At 41.6% G+C, this 19,710-nt stretch overlaps 7 protein-coding genes and 1 long non-coding RNA gene across 14 annotated transcripts in view; 5 read left to right on the forward strand and 3 right to left on the reverse strand.

Moving 5' to 3' along the window:
• LOC104768255 (protein PIN-LIKES 6-like) lies at window positions 661-1,368 on the forward strand. Its single transcript, XM_010492180.1, has 2 exons — window positions 661-749; window positions 842-1,368. Exons 1-2 carry the CDS (start codon window positions 704-706, stop codon window positions 1,150-1,152), a joined length of 357 nt encoding a protein of 118 aa, XP_010490482.1. The 5' UTR covers window positions 661-703; the 3' UTR covers window positions 1,153-1,368.
• On the reverse strand, window positions 2,844-5,142 carry LOC104768257 (E3 ubiquitin-protein ligase RNF12-B-like). Its single transcript, XM_010492181.2, has 2 exons — window positions 4,676-5,142; window positions 2,844-4,524 (listed from the first exon to the last, which is right to left on the reverse strand). The coding sequence occupies exon 2, from the start codon at window positions 4,495-4,497 to the stop codon at window positions 3,013-3,015; it is 1,485 nt and encodes a 494-aa protein (XP_010490483.1). The 5' UTR covers window positions 4,498-4,524; window positions 4,676-5,142; the 3' UTR covers window positions 2,844-3,012.
• On the forward strand, window positions 5,510-7,655 carry LOC104768260. Of its 3 annotated transcripts, none has more exons than XM_010492185.2 (6): window positions 5,510-5,911; window positions 6,256-6,372; window positions 6,473-6,601; window positions 6,704-6,910; window positions 6,990-7,157; window positions 7,253-7,655. In XM_010492185.2, the coding sequence occupies exons 1-6, from the start codon at window positions 5,765-5,767 to the stop codon at window positions 7,556-7,558; spliced, it is 1,074 nt and encodes a 357-aa protein (XP_010490487.1). In that variant the 5' UTR covers window positions 5,510-5,764; the 3' UTR covers window positions 7,559-7,655. The 3 variants fall into 3 exon arrangements, with proteins under 3 accessions (XP_010490487.1, XP_019097664.1, XP_019097665.1); XM_019242119.1 differs by having other exon boundaries at window positions 5,542-5,876; XM_019242120.1 differs by having other exon boundaries at window positions 5,786-5,876; window positions 5,989-6,372.
• Window positions 7,635-10,708, reverse strand: LOC104768259 (RING finger and transmembrane domain-containing protein 2-like). The gene is made up of 9 exons (XM_010492183.2): window positions 10,367-10,708; window positions 9,655-10,206; window positions 9,477-9,553; window positions 9,184-9,352; window positions 8,953-9,041; window positions 8,352-8,516; window positions 8,200-8,277; window positions 8,010-8,113; window positions 7,635-7,931 (listed from the first exon to the last, which is right to left on the reverse strand). The coding sequence occupies exons 2-9, from the start codon at window positions 10,184-10,186 to the stop codon at window positions 7,826-7,828; spliced, it is 1,320 nt and encodes a 439-aa protein (XP_010490485.1). The 5' UTR covers window positions 10,187-10,206; window positions 10,367-10,708; the 3' UTR covers window positions 7,635-7,825.
• LOC104768261 (probable LRR receptor-like serine/threonine-protein kinase At1g06840) lies at window positions 10,932-16,399 on the forward strand. 2 transcript variants are annotated; one of them, XM_010492187.2, is made up of 22 exons: window positions 10,932-11,100; window positions 11,204-11,225; window positions 11,325-11,371; window positions 11,597-11,707; window positions 11,831-11,981; window positions 12,191-12,262; window positions 12,376-12,447; window positions 12,553-12,696; window positions 12,790-12,861; window positions 12,950-13,021; window positions 13,100-13,174; window positions 13,268-13,336; window positions 13,413-13,481; window positions 13,583-13,654; window positions 13,749-13,835; window positions 13,924-13,992; window positions 14,084-14,604; window positions 14,697-14,855; window positions 14,941-15,224; window positions 15,307-15,358; window positions 15,449-15,699; window positions 15,789-16,399. In XM_010492187.2, exons 4-22 carry the CDS (start codon window positions 11,602-11,604, stop codon window positions 16,254-16,256), a joined length of 2,865 nt encoding a protein of 954 aa, XP_010490489.1. In that variant the 5' UTR covers window positions 10,932-11,100; window positions 11,204-11,225; window positions 11,325-11,371; window positions 11,597-11,601; the 3' UTR covers window positions 16,257-16,399. The 2 variants fall into 2 exon arrangements, with proteins under 2 accessions (XP_010490489.1, XP_010490490.1); XM_010492188.2 differs by having other exon boundaries at window positions 11,332-11,371.
• LOC104768264 (eukaryotic translation initiation factor 2 subunit beta) lies at window positions 16,437-19,546 on the forward strand. 4 transcript variants are annotated; one of them, XR_002036935.1, is made up of 12 exons: window positions 16,437-16,598; window positions 16,675-16,762; window positions 16,876-16,940; window positions 17,036-17,178; window positions 17,275-17,417; window positions 17,505-17,590; window positions 17,678-17,788; window positions 18,004-18,074; window positions 18,174-18,439; window positions 18,752-19,031; window positions 19,111-19,305; window positions 19,389-19,546. XR_002036935.1 is itself a non-coding variant. In XM_010492192.2 (7 exons), the coding sequence occupies exons 1-7, from the start codon at window positions 16,530-16,532 to the stop codon at window positions 17,717-17,719; spliced, it is 636 nt and encodes a 211-aa protein (XP_010490494.1). In that variant the 5' UTR covers window positions 16,450-16,529; the 3' UTR covers window positions 17,720-17,996. The 4 variants fall into 4 exon arrangements, 2 of the variants coding, with proteins under 2 accessions (XP_010490494.1, XP_010490493.1); XR_002036934.1 differs by having other exon boundaries at window positions 16,450-16,598; window positions 17,036-17,417; XM_010492192.2 differs by lacking the exons at window positions 18,004-18,074; window positions 18,174-18,439; window positions 18,752-19,031; window positions 19,111-19,305; window positions 19,389-19,546 and having other exon boundaries at window positions 16,450-16,598; window positions 17,678-17,996.
• On the reverse strand, window positions 18,076-18,803 carry LOC109131312. Its single transcript, XR_002036936.1, has 2 exons — window positions 18,712-18,803; window positions 18,076-18,549 (listed from the first exon to the last, which is right to left on the reverse strand). It is a non-coding gene; the product is annotated as an uncharacterized LOC109131312 (long non-coding RNA).
• Window positions 18,870-19,710, forward strand: part of LOC104768263 (mannan endo-1,4-beta-mannosidase 6) — a 3,461-nt gene continuing 2,620 nt past the window's right edge. Inside the window, exons 1-3 of the mRNA XM_019241737.1 lie at window positions 18,870-19,031; window positions 19,111-19,305; window positions 19,389-19,700. Coding sequence (XP_019097282.1) covers window positions 18,870-19,031; window positions 19,111-19,305; window positions 19,389-19,700 — 669 coding nt within the window. The remainder of the gene's footprint in view (window positions 19,032-19,110; window positions 19,306-19,388; window positions 19,701-19,710) is intronic.

The raw sequence follows: 19,710 nt of genomic DNA on the forward strand, positions 1-19,710 counted from the left end.
TTTGTTTTTAGCCCCATCCATCATATGGAACTTATTGATTCCTTGACTAAATTTTAGGACCAGGAAGTTCAAAACTTGGTTTCAAGACTACAGCGGCTATTATATTTGGACGGTTGGTGTTGGTGCCACCAGTAGGACTAGGAATAGTGACACTAGCAGACAAACTTGGATTCCTTCCTGCTGAGGACAAGATGTTCCGATTTGTGCTACTCCTTCAACACACAATGCCTACATCAGTGCTTTCAGGAGCTGTTGCGAACCTTAGAGGCTGTGGAAGGGAGTCAGCTGCTGTGCTTTTCTGGGTTCACATTTTCGCCATCTTCTCAATGGCTGGATGGATGGTACTGTACATCAACATACTCTTCTGAATTCTTTCTTATTGACACATTGATCTGGCTACTATACAAGTCCAGGGGCGTCTCATATGTGCCTGAACAAATCCAAAGTTTTTTTTTTCCTTTTCTTTTTGTCAGCATCAAAGTTATTTTATTTAATTCCTGTGTAAATGTAACTTCTATCAACTGATGCCTGATGGGACTACCTTTTTTTTCTCTGGATATATCAAATAATATTTTTTTGAAACACACGACACACAGCACAACTTTGGTTAAACTTCAATTAAACNTTTTTTTTTGTCTTCTGGCAAGCAGCTGGGATATAATGAGTTACTAACTGTAAAAAACCTTTGGCTATCAGGGACGCCATGATACCGTGTATCTTACTGGCACTGGGAGGAAATCTCATTAACGGTAGGGTTGTGTTGTTGCTCTCTTTTCATACTGTTTTTGTTTTTAGCCCCATCCATCATATGGAACTTATTGATTCCTTGACTAAATTTTAGGACCAGGAAGTTCAAAACTTGGTTTCAAGACTACAGCGGCTATTATATTTGGACGGTTGGTGTTGGTGCCACCAGTAGGACTAGGAATAGTGACACTAGCAGACAAACTTGGATTCCTTCCTGCTGAGGACAAGATGTTCCGATTTGTGCTACTCCTTCAACACACAATGCCTACATCAGTGCTTTCAGGAGCTGTTGCGAACCTTAGAGGCTGTGGAAGGGAGTCAGCTGCTGTGCTTTTCTGGGTTCACATTTTCGCCATCTTCTCAATGGCTGGATGGATGGTACTGTACATCAACATACTCTTCTGAATTCTTTCTTATTGACACATTGATCTGGCTACTATACAAGTCCAGGGGCGTCTCATATGTGCCTGAACAAATCCAAAGTTTTTTTTTTCCTTTTCTTTTTGTCAGCATCAAAGTTATTTTATTTAATTCCTGTGTAAATGTAACTTCTATCAACTGATGCCTGATGGGACTACCTTTTTTTTCTCTGGATATATCAAATAATATTTTTTTGAAACACACGACACACAGCACAACTTTGGTTAAACTTCAATTAAACTAACATGTGGAAACAATACAAGTCAATAAACAGCAGATAAAAAAACTCAAGTATCTTTTAGGGTCGGAGAGATTCTAGAGTTACAACTTACAAGGGAACTGGGTATCAGTCAGAAAAACGGCAGCCATCTTCTGGTNGGTTGCTCTCTTTTCATACTGTTTATGTTTTTAGCCCCATCCATCCATCATATGGAACTTATTGATTCCTTGACTAAATTTTAGGACCAGGGAGTTCAAAACTTGGTTTCAAGACTACAGCGGCTATTATATTTGGACGGTTGGTGTTGGNCGAAAAGCAAGGTGGAAATGCAGTTATAGATTTTAATTCAATGATTCAGGACCTGATATAAAGTCGGTCCTTATGATTTCTTTTTTTTTTGTTCTAATATTTTGCTCCGTGATGTAGATTACACAGATCTTTGTTTTCCTCTATGAGAAGTTGAAACTGAAGCAAATTGTCCAGCCTGCAATAGTTGCTTCGGTAAGTATCTCGCCTTTCAGTTCTCCTGTATTATCCGGTGATCAAGAGATTCAAGACTCACAAGAGACCTTGCAGTTGCCTTTACCATGTTACTTAAAGTAGACGTGTTTGTGTTACCTTCAGATCCTTGCCATGATACTTGGTGCAATACCTTTCACGAAGAAGTTGATATTCACAAATGGTGCACCTCTTTTCTTCTTCACAGACAGCTGCATGATTCTTGGGTAAGCAGCACCCTCTTTTTTTGTCTTCTGGCAAGCAGCTGGGATATAACGAGTTAATAACTGTAAAAACCTTTGGCTATCAGGGACGCCATGATACCGTGTATCTTACTGGCACTAGGGGGAAATCTCATTAACGGTAGGGTTGTGTGGTTGCTCTCTTTTCATACTGTCTTTGTTTTTAGCCCCATCCATCATATGGAACTTATTGATTCCTTGACTAAATTTTAGGACCAGGAAGTTCAAAACTTGGTTTCAAGACTACAGCGGCTATTATATTTGGACGGTTGGTGTTGGTGCCACCAGTAGGACTAGGAATAGTGACACTAGCAGACAAACTTGGATTCCTTCCTGCTGAGGACAAGATGTTCCGATTTGTGCTACTCCTTCAACACACAATGCCTACATCAGTGCTTTCAGGAGCTGTTGCGAACCTTAGAGGCTGTGGAAGGGAGTCAGCTGCTGTGCTTTTCTGGGTTCACATTTTCGCCATCTTCTCAATGGCTGGATGGATGGTACTGTACATCAACATACTCTTCTGAATTCTTTCTTATTGACACATTGATCTGGCTACTATACAAGTCCAGGGGCGTCTCATATGTGCCTGAACCAATCCAAAGTTTTTTTTTTTTCCTTTTCTTTTTGTCAGCATCAAAGTTATTTTATTTAATTCCTGTGTAAATGTAACTTCTATCAACTGATGCCTGCTGGGACTACCTTTTTTTTTCTCTGGATATATCAAGTAATATTTATTTGAAACACACGACACACAGCACAACTTTGGTTAAACTTCAATTAAACTAACATGTGGAAACAATAGAAGTCAATAACCAGCAGATAAAAAAACTCAAGTATCTTTTAGGGTCTGAGAGATTCTAGAGTTACAAGGGAAGTGGGTATCAGTCAGAAAAATGGCAGCCATCTTCTGGTTCTGTTCCCCCTTTGGCTATGAGAGACTGCTATATCTCTCCTCTGTGGGTTGCTTAGCCACATTGCCAACACAACGCCCACCAGACCCACCACTGGCGCAGCAGCCAGAAACAGCCATCTTCCTCTGCTAACTCTGCTCACACCAGGCTCGCTCTCAACATATTCCTCTTCTCCCGCGTCTGTGCCAGCATCAGAGGAGGAGCTATCCTCGCTCACATCCAGTACATTCTGCCTTCCCTCCTCGTAATCTTTATCATCTGTTGGGAGCTCGTAACGGCAGAGCGGACAAGAGTTACGGGCATTCAACCAAGGTACGATACAATGAGCATGGTATAGATGTAGACACGGAAGCTGCGTGGTTTCATTGCGGAGGGTGAAAAGCTCTTTGCAGATAGCACAGACTAGTCCCTTGTTTACATGCTCCTCTGCAATGACAACCTTTGGAAGATTCCTGACGCAAGTCACCGATGCAGGTGGTGCACCTCTTCTGGAATTGTCAGCGTCGGCAAGTTGCTCAAGCAGTTCCTCAAAGCCCCTCTCATCAAGATAATCATCAACATTTGCAGCATAAGGGGAGAACTCCATATCCTCCAAACCAGTGAAGATGTTGCGAGATAGCGCCTGCCTCCTCTCTAGAATTCTTTGACGAAACCCTCTCTCCAACTCAGGTGAATCAAACCGAGTCATGGAGCTGTAGCTCTCACTTGGACTTGCCAAATAATTTCGGTACCGTGTTCGAGATGGACCCGCTCCTTGGTCCCATTCCCTGTCGTCTTCGTCAGAGTTCCACTGGTTAAGACCAGCATGCATCGGGTCTATATCAGTGTCAAAGTCAATATCGCTCCTGTCGTCTGGTGGAACAAAGATTTCCGGATGCCTGTCCGTGGAAGCATCATCAGACTCCCCACCACCGTAAGCACTAAAAGAAATGGCATCATTATTATCACCACCATGGGAAAATCTGTAGAGGCTAAAACTAGCGTTTGAATCGGTTTCGCCAAAGTTGCCAAAATCTTCACTTTCAGATTCTGAGAAAAGTGGCCATCTAGTCGAACCGGTAGCAGTGGTATGGGAGCTAGTTCGCTGGTCATCACTAGCATGAACAGTTGAAAGGCTTTGTCTTGCGATGCTTATCAAGTGTGTGAATTGTTGTTGGGTGGAAAGATCACCGACAGACTCAGAGCTGTCGTGCCTAGTTCTACTTGTCCTTCTCATCATCACCCTCCTCCTTCTTCTTCTACTACTACTACTAGGAGTCTGCCTCCGGGGCAGGGGGGGAGGGGCAGGGGTGCCGAAATCTTCAAGCAACAAAAACTTACAATCTACACATAAGCTAAAGATTTCAAGATCATCGGAGGCAGATTGAACAACTCTTCCGCATAGATTACACGCCGAAGATGGGATTGAATTGCTATCCCTATCCATGTCATCAGAAGATCTCTGAGATTGTGATTCCATCAGATCCAAAGGTGGTAACTTTGAGGTCTGAAAAGTGGGAGATATATAAAATCATGACCAAGCAAGCAGGGTGAGATCACACCATATCATATGAATGAGCGGATACATCCGCGCTATCTCCAATTGCTCTCTCTCTCTCTCGAATTTCAAAAAGAATTTAAAAGAGAGATAATATTACCTAGGAGAGAAAGACGCCAGGATCTTCAAAAACACCTAGGAGGAGGAAGTCTTCATCTCTCCCAAGCAAACAAGGATGGTTTCGATGCAACCCAAAAAAAATGGCAGAAACGGATTTTATGGCGGAAAAGGGGTCAACCGTCAACGACGACGACGGACGGACGGATGGGGGTGCCGGGTGTTGTAAATTTCGCAGGACATTCACATATATATATATCTCTCCTTTTGTTTTTCTTTTTTTACGCTTATCTAATAGACGACGACTCACTCCCTCCCTCTAAAGTCTCCGAGTCATGGAGAGGGTCTTGAAATTGTGCTAGATTCTGTGATATTGCCAAAAGCAGAAACTGATGAAAGAGGAAGGAGAACATATTTTGTCTTTCTAGTGTTCCAACCAAAATCGTACAAGTAAAAAAACCATACAACATCTCATTAAAGAGGAAGAAGCATGGACAGGATGGCCATCATATTCAGACAGAACAGAGGTGAACTGCCTAGGTTAGAGGGTTCCAGTAAATCCATAACTTAATTAATTAGGTGGATGTGTAATATTGATATTATTATAATAGTCAACGTACGTACTAGTAAAGAAATGATTAAGCAGAGATTCCTCAAGTGGTAGAAATATGTGTTGTGGGCGTCGGCAACTCATATTGTATGATTTTTTACTCTCTAAAGGAAAGGCAAAACAAAAATATATAGAATACGGATGGGTACCAAATTGAATACGGCTGAGTGCTACTGGAGTGGACAAGTTTTGAGATGGGGAATACGGATGGTGTAGATTGGGAATGAAGATGAGATGTTCTCCATGGAAATTATTAAAGCTGTGTCAGATTTAAAACTCACAAATCCTGTCTGAGTTGTCCAAGGGACATTATTAACAAAGAGACTAAATAAAAGGGATTATCACTGGCTTTCTTTCTTTCGAGCCTCGTGGGTCCGCATCCATCAATTTTGTCCTTGCACTTTTTTTCCGATTATACTAATATCAAAACGTCTCTAGCTCCTCTTTCTAATAAGCCGGTGGTAATTTAACTTTGTTTGAGAACTAACCGAAAAAAGAAAAAACAAGGGAACCTAACAACATATGGCGTACAGGAGAAGGCAGGGGATCGGCAATTTTGCCACTTTCAAGGAGGATCAGCTTCCACCGGAGAGCATCAAAGAGAGATCACCGCCAGCTCGATCCTTCACAACGCGTGAGTCCCCTGCTTTTGACCAACCCAGATCTAAGGTTTCTCCTTTTTTTTTTTGACCCTCAACTGATTGCTTTTACGTTTCTGCGCGCGGTTACACGATCCGCAATCTTAGGATATCCAATCCATAGTGACTAACCTTTGACGACTTTTGACTCCGTTCTGATCAGATCAGATTCAGCTCCAGATCGAATCTTGTTCGTTAAGTTGGCTGTCCCAATGCTTATATATATATATATATATATAGCTTTCAACCAACGTTGCATTAGCATTAGCATTAGGAGTTGTGATTATTAATTATATAATCTGCGGATGATCATGATGATCTTTCTTCTCTCATTGATCCTATCATGTATATGTTTTCTGCGGATGTATACTGCAGAACTTTACGGCATACGCGACCGAGCCAAAGAGCTTGTGGGGAGTCATAGCCCACAAAGCAAAATCTGTGATTGAAGATGATAAATCTAGTGATACTACGACCTCAACAACTTCTCAGGTTTTTGTTTTTGTCTTTGCTGATTTCAACTACATTCATGATTCATGATCCATCCTCTCTCTGGTCATCATGGACTCTTTTGGTCTTTTTGTTTCTCTAGTCCCGGCGGTTTTCATACCTATCAGATGAAGGTTTCAAGAAAATGGATAATCCCAAGCTTCGGAGAGGGCTGGATAAGCTCACATCTTCTCTTAATCAGATCGGTGACACTTTTGAGAAAGCCTTTGAGGTTTTTCTTCATCTCTCTGTCATCATTCCCGGTGTTTCATTCTTCTTAGGTTGATGATACTGCTTTTAATTATTTAGATCTCTTGTTCCTTGATATCTCTAGGAAGGCCGAACACTCGTTGAGAACAAAACAGCTGATATCATCCAGGAAACTCGAAAACTTCAAACCAGACGAAGAGGAACTGTTGGTGAAGATGAGATTCAGAATCAATCTTACGGAGTAAGTTCCTCATGGAAAAAGTCTCCAGAGCAGCAGCCAATGCAGTTAAATCATATGGAGCATGAAACTCAACTCAAGGCATCTCGCGATGTAAGTAAGCTCTACTCTTTTGACTAGTTTTTTGTAATAGCTCTCTGTTCCTTAGATAGTTTCTTTGTCTGAGCTGCAGGTGGCGATGGCCACCGCTGCTAAAGCAAAACTCCTCCTCCGTGAGCTGAAAACTATGAAAGCAGATCTTGCATTTGCGAAAGAGCGTTGCGCTCAGCTTGAAGAAGAGAACAAACACCTGAGGGAGAATCACCGTGAGAAAGGAAACAACCCTGCAGATGAAGATTTGGTAAAACAATTAGTGTGACCTGACCTCCCTCATGTCCAAAAACATTTCTGTGTTGCATTTCCATCTAACTAACTACTCTGTTGTGGATGTATCAGATTCGGCTCCAGCTGGAGAGCCTCCTGGCAGAGAAAGCACGGTTGGCTCATGAAAACTCGATTTATGCAAGGGAGAACCGGTTCTTGAGGGAGATAGTAGAATACCACCAGCTCACGATGCAGGACGTTGTGTACATAGACGAGGGCAGTGAAGAGGTGACATCTGTTTACCCTTTTGTATCAACCTCGATGACTTCTTCACCTGCGGATGAGGGCACACAGTCTCCGAGTCGAGAGATGATTAAAGAGATCATCGTAGTCGCTGAAGAAAGCAGTATGTGTCCAAGTGTGGTTTCAGCTTCTTAAATTCATTGATATTGAAATTATTATTTATTTGTTTCTGTCGTGCTTGTGCATTCACAGACTATTTTTTGCTACGTAATATAAAAGGTGATTTCATTCATATTAACAAATGACATTGTATGAACATCTTCCAAGGCATCATCAGTGGTGTCTTTCGTTCACAGCTTGAATGGCATTGTATAGAAATACTCTCTAAGAAAACTATCGAGTGAGCAAGTGAGTCTTGATGGTATTTTTTTTTACTTTGGACTCCTCGTGTGTGTGTTCTAATCAGAAAATCTGGAAGAAGAGGCTGGTGGATCCATCACCGAATGATTTTAGATCTGCTGGTTTGACCAAGGCCCTGCACAGAGGACACGTCCTCTCTCTCTCAAACCTGCCCAGTCATAATCACATTCGTTCAACATCCAGATTCATACACAAAAGACAATTACTATATGCAAAAACACCTCACCACTCTGAAACGCAATCTTCGCAAAACATGTGTTTGCAACGAAGAAGAATTGGGGTGTGCATCTTTTCCTGGCAGATGGCACACAGGTCGCCTGCCGCATTTACCTGCACACATTAGAAAGACACTTCATGTGGGTTTAAACCCTTAAGAGGCATAAGCTCGATTTGAATCTGCAAGAATTAATTTGTACCTGCTCTGTTGTTGCATACGATCCGTAGTGCACCTCTTTACGAGACAAAGCCTTCAATGCCGTAAAGAAGGATTGAACCTGAATTTCATTCCCAATTTCCCCTCTCAGCTTCCACAAATAAAAAGAAAATTCTTTTAGAAAAAGAAACCAACCTTCTCAACTACTGAAGTGAGCTTGAAAGTAAGGTACAATCCCGTCATAAGAGAGGAGAAGAGGCTTCCATAATCCTTGTTCAAGAAGAAACGGTACCATACAGGGGTAGGCAGTAAAGAGCGATACAGAAGCATCAAATATTCAACCAAAGTTAGCAATTGGCCCTGCATAGAAAATGAATAACCAAATTATGTATCGCTTGCCAAAGGTATGTCACAGACGCATAGCGAGGCAGGCTAGGTTAAACTGTATATATAGGTAAAGGAGAGAATATATATATATTTTGTCCTACATCACCTGTTTACGATAATTTCGACCCCTACTGTTCTTGTAGTACATCAAGAGAAAACACTTGAAAATCATAGAGGCTTGCCGGACAAGTGTATCTGAGGAATATAGGCACAAGAAAAAGTCACTAAATGATCCAACAGGATGCTACAATGAATCATATAGGGAATAATGCATGAATAAGAGAAGTGTAAACGAGACTCATTAAGGAAAGGGAAACAATAAAGCAGAGAAAGGAACAGACCATTCACCACTATGATAAAAATGGCATGCCAGAAAGGTGGTATGGANATATCTTTTTCCCTACATCACCTGTTTACGATAATTTCGACCCCTACTGTTCTTGTAGTACATCAAGAGAAAACACTTGAAAATCATTGAGGCTTGCCGGACAAGTGTATCTGAGGAATATAGGCACAAGAAAAAGTCACTAAATGATCCAACAGGATGAATCATATAGGGAATAATGCATGCATGAATAAGAGAAGTGTAAACGAGACTCATTAAGGAAAGGGAAACAAGAAAGCAGAGAAAGGAACAGACCATTAACCACAATGATAAAAATGGCATGCCAGAAAGGTGGTATGGATTTAGGAGGCAGCATGATTAAGGGATACAAGAGGTCATCCTTGCGAAACCACCAATAAACACCAACAACATGGGCCGAAAACGCTACAGAGATTCCAATTAATGCCGAAATATGCCTTTCACCCTGTAATTAATTAATAAATAAATATATAAGAGGAGACGTGCTTGAGTGAGGCTTAGACTAAGCAATACTAGTATGAAATTTGGAATTGGAAAAGGAATATAAAGTAAAATGCAAAAACTCAAACCTTCAACGCAGTTTGCTTCTTGAGAATATCATTAGACTTGAACATGACAGCAGCAATCCAAATAGCAACAAAGAAGCCTGAGAGAGAGAGAGAGATAGCAGAGGAAAACAGTGAGTGAGAGTGGCGATGATGATGAGAAAAAGAGACACAAAGGGATAGGATAGGATTATGAATATACCCTGCAAATGCTGGCGGATAAAAACAACCAACAGAAGCAAAGAAAAGGGAAGAATTTGCTCAATCCAGCGAGCAGCCTGCTGAATATCATATCTTTGGTAAGGAGAATCCCGGGTTGCGGCGTCTCCAGGGACAGAATCGGGTGGAGGAGGAGGCTGAGAGGCACCACCACCTTCAGGAGGAGGAGCAGCCAAGGGATCAACCTGAGAAGCAGCAGAACCCAAAGCTTCAGCGGAATCCCTAGGAGCATTGTTGTTATCAGTTTGAGCAGCAGCATCGTGCTCGGCGTTGCCAATGATCCTAATGGCAACCTCCCCAGAGGAGATACCTGCAGCTGCAGAATCATCAGGAAGCAGCGTTTCAGCCTCATGACTAGGAGGAGGACTTGGCCTTGTTGTTCGAAAGAGACCCGAATACTCTAACAAGGTTGAGATGGGGGCCTGGATGATGTTAGAAGCAGAGAGGATGGAGGAGTTTCTACGGGGAGAAGAACCCCCCCTGAAGGAGTCATGATTGGAGCCGGGCGTTTCCATCAAGGCCGGAAAAGAAAACCCTAAAAGAAAGAAATCGATCGATCGATCGATCGATCCAAGGTGATTAAACAAACAGTGGTAGAAATCGTGAGAAAACGCGTTTACATATAGATAAAGCAACGACGACGAGTCTAGAGGAAAATTATTATAAAAATTAAAAGATAGGAGGAATGAAGCTACCTGCAACGGAGGAGGAGGAGGAGGAGGAGAGGAAATCAAATTGTATTTAGCTAATAATACATATCATCGTGTACGAGGAAACCCTAAAGATTAAATTGGATAAGAGGGGAAGAATAGTAGGCGATCGCTTTGACTAGGGACGAAAACGAAACAACAAAAAGGGGGGGGGGGGNGGGGGGGTTCAGGTAAGCGGAGGCCCAGAGGAAGAAGACAACGGAGATCCGGCGAGCTGCTGCGGAGACGAGAGAGAGCTGATGATGATGAGAATCGTCTGTGTGAATAATCAACGGTTGAGACTTGTTTTTATTTTTCCAAGTAGGACGAATTGTTGTTGTTGTATTGTGGATCCAATCCCAAAAGGTTGACTTTTAATTAAGGGAGCGACAGACTGCTTTAATAATCCATTTCTAAATGGGCTTTCTTTTAATGCAAGCCTACTTAATATATCATGGGCCTATAGCCTAAATAGGCAAATTATATGTTGTGTTTATAAAATAATAGATGGACTGAGAAGAAAGGAGGAGGAGTTGACCATCCCTTAATAATATGACTAGGCGTGAGAAGAAAAAGGACCCACAAAGAGCGCGTCTCTCTCTCTGGGTCGGGGGTCACTTTCAAAACGCCGTCTATGTTAGGTTGGGTTGGGTTGGGTTTTGCCGATCGATTATAATGGCTTTCTTATTTTTGTCAGAAAAGCTCACGCACGAGGCACGATTGTGCTCCTGGACTTGCAGGTAGAGTCAACCCCAGTTTACATTCTTCTTTTTACCACTTGGGCGTTGTAAAGCAGTAAAGGTTTTATATGCTTTTCGGATTTTTTTTTTTTTTTAATGGCAGACAAGTCAAGATCATCATCAAGGTCATTTCTTCTCTCTCTCTCGCTCGATTAATTTCCCGGACGATGATTAGTGCCCCTTTGATTTAATCTGCATTGTCGTCTGCATATATTGACTTTTAGCTTATAGAGGGCGGGGGCGGGTATGTATAGCTGATCCAAACAGTGAGGTAATCATCTTTCTTGGCTTTGAGCTCTTGAATGCTTTGATTTGAATTTTACTTCTTGTGTCTATTTCTGTCATAAATACGACCACCTTGTGCTGCTGCTCTTGAATCTGACTTCATTGCTCATATCGCATATTGATTTCTTTCATCTTCCTAGAAACCAACACTGCTTTAAATCTTTATATATCTATATTTCTGCTTCTTACGCTGTCACGTTTTCTTATTAAGGTTTCATGATGATGTTGCCTCAAAGCGTCTATCTACATGCGCTCCTTGTTGCGTTTTGTTGTCTTCTCCTCCTTCTTCTTGCCGATGCACTAAGAACACACCCTTCTGAAGGTGACTACAGTTTTAATCTTCTTCTTCTTCTTCTTCTTCTTATCTTTGTTTCTGAGAACGTTACTGCTCCCCAAGTTTCCATCTTCTCTTACCTGATTTTCAACTATCTTTTTCCGTTCGCAGTCACTGCTTTACGATCAGTTAAGAGAAGTTTAATTGACCCTAAAGACAATTTGAGAAATTGGAACAGAGGAGACCCTTGCAGATCAAATTGGACAGGAGTTATCTGCTTTAATGAGATTGGTACTGACGACTACCTGCATGTCCGAGAACTGTATGACTTTATTCTTTTTCTTTTTCTTTTTCCGTATGTGTCTTCCTGCTTTCCTTGTTACTCTGCTGGAGTTAACAGGCTTAACTTTTGGGAGAAGCTGGCTCCCTTGTCTTTTTTTTTGTTCTCTCTCTCTCGGAACCGTTGTTTGCATGACCAGCTATTCCTATAATAGGATTCCTTCCCTGATCCTTTCTTTTGTTGTCAAGCAGCCTGTTGATGAATATGAACCTCTCTGGAAGTTTGTCACCAGAGCTCCAAAAATTAGTTCATCTTGAAATATTGTAAGTTTCAAGATGTTAAGCTTTGCAAAGTGTGCATATGGGAACGCCTTATATTTTGGTTACACCAATTTCTACTGACTGTAAAATTATTCTTTCATGTTGAATCTATCAAGAGATTTCATGTGGAACAATTTAAGTGGTTCAATTCCGAAGGAGATAGGACAGATATCATCCCTGGTACTCTTGTAAGTTGGAACTACCTGATAAATAAGCATTGCTCTAGATGGAACACTTTTGATAAGCACATGTGTTCACCTTGTTTATCTTCTGATTCTGTAACATGTTGTCAGGCTGCTGAATGGAAACAAACTTTCAGGGTCTTTACCAAGCGAACTCGGTTATCTTTCGAACTTGAACAGGTTCCAGATAGATGAGAATAACATCACAGGACCAATACCAAAGTCCTTTTCCAACTTGAAAAAAGTGAAACATCTGTGAGTCTGAACATCAAGCCAGACACTGATGTCAACCTTAAATGCAGGTTTTCCAATAGCATCTCATAATATCTTTATTTTTGCCTTGTACAGTCACTTCAACAATAATTCGTTGAGCGGACAGATTCCACTTGAGCTTTCCAATCTTACTAACATCTTTCATGTGTGAGTCATTGCCACAATGTTGCCAGTGTTTCCATAATTTTGTGACATTATGATGGTAAAGCCTTAAAGAGTCGAACTAAATTTACAGGCTGCTAGACAACAATAATTTGTCTGGAAATCTTCCACCACAACTCTCTGCATTGCCAAACCTGCAAATCCTGTATGTTTCTCTATTATGTGTGTTTACCTCGTTCTAAAAGTAATTCGTTAAATTTATGGTTATTATCCTCCGCTGCAGGCAACTGGATAATAACAACTTCAGTGGATCTGATATCCCAGCTTCCTATGGAAACTTTTCAAGTATTCTGAAGCTGTACGTTTTGGGCCACTGTAATCTTAAGTCCTTGTTTCACTTCAAAGATATAGAGAGAGCTTATTATGTTCGTTCGTCTTTTTGCACTTTCAGGAGTCTTAGAAATTGTAGTTTGAAAGGGGCACTTCCTGATTTTAGCAGGATACGTCATCTCAAATACTTGTAAGTTATGATCAATCTCAATGCATGGATTCTCTTTCCAATGTTGTGAATGTGTCTGTGCTTCTTGTTCACACAGGGACCTGAGCTGGAATGAGCTCACTGGACCTATACCTTCTTCTAACCTTTCTAAGGATGTGACAACCATGTATGCTCTATACAGTTGTTAATTCAGTTTCTTTTTTCAGATTTTTAATTATGTTTCCACGTATACCTTACTGCTTTGAGTATTATACTGGTTAATTACAGTGATTTATCAAACAACATACTTAACGGATCCATCCCACAGAGCTTCTCAGATCTCCCTTTGCTTCAGATGCTGTGAGTTATTATATTTGTGTTACGCTATATCCAAAGTGAATAAGCTTGTGAGTAGCAATATTGACTTCGCAAATAAAAATGTCATCTTCTGCAGGTTGCTGAAGAACAATGTGTTATCTGGATCTGTCCCTGATTCCCTTTGGACGAATATCTCATTATTGAAGAAAGCTAGACTTCTACTGTAAAATCATTGTTTCCCTACTTCACTTGCATCCAGTAGCAATTCATCAACTTCTCTAATTTTCCTGTTTTTCTCTCGATTCCTTCAGTGATCTTAGGAATAATTCTCTGTCACGAGTGCAAGGAGATCTAACTCCTCCACAAAATATCACTTTAAGGTGCGTCTTTAGCCGTATCAGTACTTTAGGTAACTTTTTTTTGATGTTTATGTCTTGAATGCTTATTACAGGGAGTGTAATTCATTTACAGGCTTGATGGTAATCCGATCTGCAAAAATGGAAGCATATCAAATGCAAACCTATTTTGTGAGTCCATAGGAAAAGAGTGGACATCACTACCAACCAACTCAACTAATTCTGCACTGGACTGTCCTCCACTAGCCTGTCCCACTCCTGACTTCTACGAATACAGCCCAGCATCCCCGTTACCATGCTTTTGCGCAGCGCCTCTCAGAATTGGATATCGTCTCAAAAGTCCTAGCTTCTCATACTTCCCTCCATACATTGATCAATTTGACGAGTATGTTGCTGATTTCCTTCAGATGGAACCATATCAACTCTGGATCGACTCATATGAGTGGGAGAAAGGGCCTCGTTTGAGGATGTATCTAAAACTTTTTCCGAAAGTTAATGAAACCTATACAAGAACGTTTAACAGCAGTGAAGTTCTCAGAATCCGGGACATATTCGCTTCATGGAGATTTCCTGGTAGCGACTTATTCGGCCCGTACGAACTGCTCAACTTCACTCTGCAGGGGCCTTATTCATATGGTGCGCGTCTTTAACCTAATAAGTGTTTTTTTTTTTTAACACAAGCAGATCGAGATTGACTGCTAAGTGGAAGTCTTCTTTTATCTCCTCAGTTAACTTCAACAGTGAAAGGAAAGGCGTCAGCTGGGGACGATTAGCAGCAATAACTGCAGGGGCTGTAGTTACTGCTGTTGCGATATCTGCCGTGGTTGCAGCCTTGTTGCTTAGAAGATACAGCAAACACGAGCGAGAGATATCTAGAAGACGGTCTTGTAAGTTCATTCGAATCTTCTATTCCCAATCTATCCCACTTAGATATAGGACCAACTTTAACTGAATCTGTTATATTTTTGTCAGCCTCGAAGGCTTCCTTGATGAATTCTGGGATAAGAGGCTTCACTTTCAAAGAACTAGCAGAGGCCACCGAGGATTTTAGCAGCTCAACTTTGGTTGGACGCGGAGGCTATGGAAAGGTTTATAGAGGTGTGTTATCTGACAAAACGGTTGCTGCAGTAAAGCGAGCAGATGAGAGTTCTTTGCAAGGTGAAAAGGAGTTCTTGAATGAAATAGAGTTGCTCTCGAGGTTGCATCATCGGAATCTAGTGTCACTGATCGGTTATTGTGACGAAGAAGGCGAGCAGGTACTCTCTTGTACCCAGTAGAGCCGCCTGAATAGATATTTTTTAAATATAATTGCTTATGATGAAGTTACTGAATGTGCAGATGCTGGTGTACGAATTTATGCCAAATGGCACCCTGCGCGACTGGCTGTCTGGTAGAAAGTCACTAAGATTTATGGGGGCGCTTTTTTGGATGTGTGTCATTTAGTTTTCTTTAAACTGATAGAAAATATTTGGTGATGCAGCTAAGGGGAAGGAGTCATTGAGCTTTGGGATGAGGATTCGTGTTGCGTTGGGAGCAGCCAAAGGCATTCTCTACCTTCACACAGAAGCCAACCCGCCAGTGTTCCACCGAGACATCAAAGCCAGTAACATCCTCCTTGACCCTAACTTCAATGCCAAAGTTGCGGACTTTGGACTGTCTCGACTTGCTCCTGTTTTGGAAGATGAAGAGGATGTGCCTAAACACGTCTCAACCGTTGTCCGTGGGACTCCAGTGAGTCATCAAAATGAATAATGTGATAATTATGTATATTTTGGCACAAAACATATCTCATATGCTTAGTTTATTTGAATGTGTTGCAGGGGTACCTGGATCCGGAATATTTCCTGACACACAAGCTGACGGACAAGAGCGATGTTTACAGCATTGGAGTTGTGTTCTTGGAGCTGCTGACTGGTATGCACGCCATATCCCATGGCAAAAATATCGTGCGAGAGGTGAAGACAGCGGATCAGAGGGATATGATGGTATCGCTGATAGACAAGAGAATGGAGCCGTGGTCGATAGAAAGTGTTGAAAAGTTTGCGGCTTTGGCACTAAGGTGTAGCCACGACTCACCGGAGATGAGGCCTGGTATGGCGGAGGTAGTAAAAGAGCTGGAGGCACTGCTCCAAGAAGCCCCGGATAAGGAGGCAAGAATGGAAATGGCATCGTCTTCATCAGTGCTCTCAACATCGTCGTCGAATGTGACCAGAGACCTTTACGAATCGTCGAGCCTATTAGGAAGCGATCTCAGCAGCGGCTTTGTTCCCAGCATCGCTCCTCGCTGACTACAACTACTATCTCTGTACAAAAAACACTTACTCCTTTTTGACTCAACTCAACCTTTCTTATTTTTAAAGTTTAACCAATAATTAGTTATCTTAGTTGTACAACATTGTAATAAATCCAATATATTCATATATCCTCCTTATTTATTTGTCGACAGAAACAAAAAAAAGCCTGAAGGCCCAATACGGGCCCAATGACAAACCCTCGTTTCATATTATTTAACTTGGCTCCGATCCGATCATCGTTGAAACAAGTCCGACCCGCCGGCGACGATGGATTTACAGCAAAAGCAGCGATGCTGGAAACTTGAAGTCGAGGTTTTAGATAGCGATTCTTCATGGGTACTCTTTCTTCTCCACCCCTTATATCACCGTTTCTCCGGATTCCAATTTGCTAAAGCTTATGCTGACGATGTAGATCAGTGGATTTGACCCTTCCAAGAAAAAGAAGAAGAAGAAGAAGAAGAAGAGCAAGCCTCTGTTCCAGGAAGGAGGACACTTTTTGGGTAAGTAATTAGGTTTCCAAAGAATGGCGTTGGAAGATAATCATTTAATTAATCGAACTCATATGTATAATGGTGTCTGAAGCTACGATACTATTTATTGATGTTGTCAACAGAGGATAATGCACCACACCGTCAATCTTGCCAGAACTTTGATGAGCCAGATTATGGCTACAAGGAGGTAGTCTTTATTATTGCTATTGCTGTAATTATTTTTTGATGTTCTCTTCTGTGGTTCTTGACTATGACCCGAGCTGCTTTTTCTATGCTCCGCAGCTCTTGCGTAGGGCGTTTGATAGGCTTCGTGATGACGATCTTGAGGCTTCTACAGAAAGGCCAAGAACAGTAATGATGCCTCCTCATCTCCTTGCACAAGGGACGGTAACAGTTTGTTTAAACTTTGCTGATCTCTGCAGAACGTACGACTTGTTCTATTTCGTTATTGATCTTTCCTTTTTAACTCTACTTGTTGAGTCGACTGGTGTATCACTCTTTAACATACCTACCTTGTTCAGGATGCATAGGAAGCCAGATCATGTCATGAATTTCTTGCTTCTCCAAATGGAGACAAAAGGATTGTTGAACAAACAGCAACGGCTAGAGATGAAGGGTTTAGTGTCTCATAGGGATTTTCAAGCTGTGTTACGGAGATACATTGGTAAATTCCATAACTAGTCTTCCGTGTTTATATGTTTTTTTTTTTCTAGCAATGGGAGTCTTGTGTGATATGTATTCATTGTCTTAGATGCGTTCGTAATCTGCATCTGCTGCAAAAGTCCTGACACAGCTCTCGGGGAATATAATGGTCTCTTCACTCTCAGATGTGAGATGGTAAGTAGAATCATCTCTGCAACATTCAGATCAGGGGAAAGATGATAAGATAAAATGATACAGATATTTTGGCTCTGCTTTGTGCAGTGTGGTTTAGCAGCATTGATCGATGTACCAAGTCCCCTATGAATAACTCATCAAGATATGGAACTTATAGAGCCACCTGCTGGGCAAGGTTCCGCTGTAAGGAGGATTATAGTGAGTTCTTGTATATGCAACTTCTTCTGACTTTGTTAGTCAATTGTACAATCTTGAACCAGTCCAGAAGATGTTTTTCTTTACAATACTAATTAAACTTGAACTAGAAGATGTTTTCCTGAGAGATATAGGGCTGAGCTAAAACTCTGGAAAACATTTCTGAGATGTTGTTTTTAGTGTATGTCTAATGGAAGTTCGTTAATGTTAATGATCAGTTGCTGAGACAGCACGCAAACGGTGCAAATTTGCTGAGAGTAACGTGTCTTTTCTATGCACGTAATGTAAGGTAATGCAAAACACGAGTTTCCTTAATTTTATTTCCGGCAATTGAGCTGTGACGGTAAAGAGGAGTTAGATCACATTGTGCATTTTCGTGCTCAACCAGAAATCCTGAGAAAAAACGAAAAGAAACAAAACAAAAAAAAAGGATGACTCATCAGTCACTTCTCTATGAAATGACTTTAAAAGATGGGTGGGTTGGTCCGAAGCTTGCACGGAAAAATTGAAATGGACATGTCAGCTAACCCTAGTGGGTGCGCTTCGAATCTTAGCTTGGCAGTGACAGATTACTTTGGAACTGTCTCACGTATCAGTCCTCTGATTGATATCTCTCCAACATGTGCTGAAACCTAGGACCCATTCTCTTGCCTTGTAAGTTAAAGTTTTGGATTATAAAAAATTGAGTCCATCTTTTGTTGGCTTTGAATATATATACTTCAAAATGCATCCAAATGACGATGAATCTGTTCTCATCCATAAACCTGCAAAAATGAAGGACCGACTAGGATTCAGAATCGTGCTCTGTTCTGCGGTTTTCATAATTCTAACACAAAACAGAGCTCTCGCAGACTTTGACAGCGAGTCCCATGAGTACTAACAACATTAGACGATCATTCAAAAAATTGGTCTCGGAATTAATTTACCTGTAGGGAAGAATGACAAAGTTGAGGGTGATTTTTGCAGGTTTAACTCAGAAGAATCAGTAGGAGAAGAAGAATGGGAGATGGTTGAGAGGAAAGGGATGCAATTTACGCAAAATGGACAACCGTTCTACGTGAATGGCTTCAACACATATTGGATGATGGTTCTTGCAGCTGACAATTCCACGAGAGGCAAAGTGACGGAAGTGTTCCAACAAGCCTCCGCAGTTGGAATGACGGTAGGCAGGACATGGGCTTTCAATGACGGCCAATGGAGAGCTCTCCAAAAATCTCCCTCTGTTTACGATGAAGAGGTCTTCAAGGTACATATCTCTACACCTAAAGCTTCTACCTTCAACACTTTTTTCTATTTCTATTTCAAGGTTTTAAGCAATTGGGCAGGCCCTGGATTTCGTGGTGAGCGAGGCCAGAAAGTACAAGATCAGACTTATACTGTCATTGGTCAACAACTGGGACGCATATGGCGGCAAAGCTCAGTATGTTAAATGGGGGAACGCCTCCGGCCTTAATCTCACCTCTGATGACGACTTCTTCACCAACCCCACTCTCAGAAACTTCTACCAGTCTCATGTCCGGGTGATTATTCTATCCATCTCACTGCTTATATATCCGAAAAGCACCTCTTTTTGTTTTGTAACTTGAACGTGGTTGCGTTGCAGACGGTGCTGAATAGAGTGAACACCTACACAAACATAACTTACAAGAACGACCCCACAATCTTCGCCTGGGAACTCATGAATGAGCCTCGCTGCCCCTCTGATCCCTCCGGTGACAAACTCCAGTCCTGGATACAAGAAATGGCGGCTTTTGTGAAAAGCATAGACGCTAAACATTTGGTGGAGATCGGACTTGAAGGCTTTTATGGTCCCTCTGCCCCTGCGAGAACCAGATACAATCCCAACTCCTACGCTGCACAAGTCGGAACTGACTTCATCAGAAATAATCAGGCTCTTGGCGTCGATTTTGCTACGGTTCACGTCT

The sequence above is a fragment of the Camelina sativa genome, chromosome 20 (genome assembly GCF_000633955.1).
Source record: "Camelina sativa cultivar DH55 chromosome 20, Cs, whole genome shotgun sequence".
Lineage (NCBI taxonomy): Eukaryota > Viridiplantae > Streptophyta > Magnoliopsida > Brassicales > Brassicaceae > Camelina > Camelina sativa.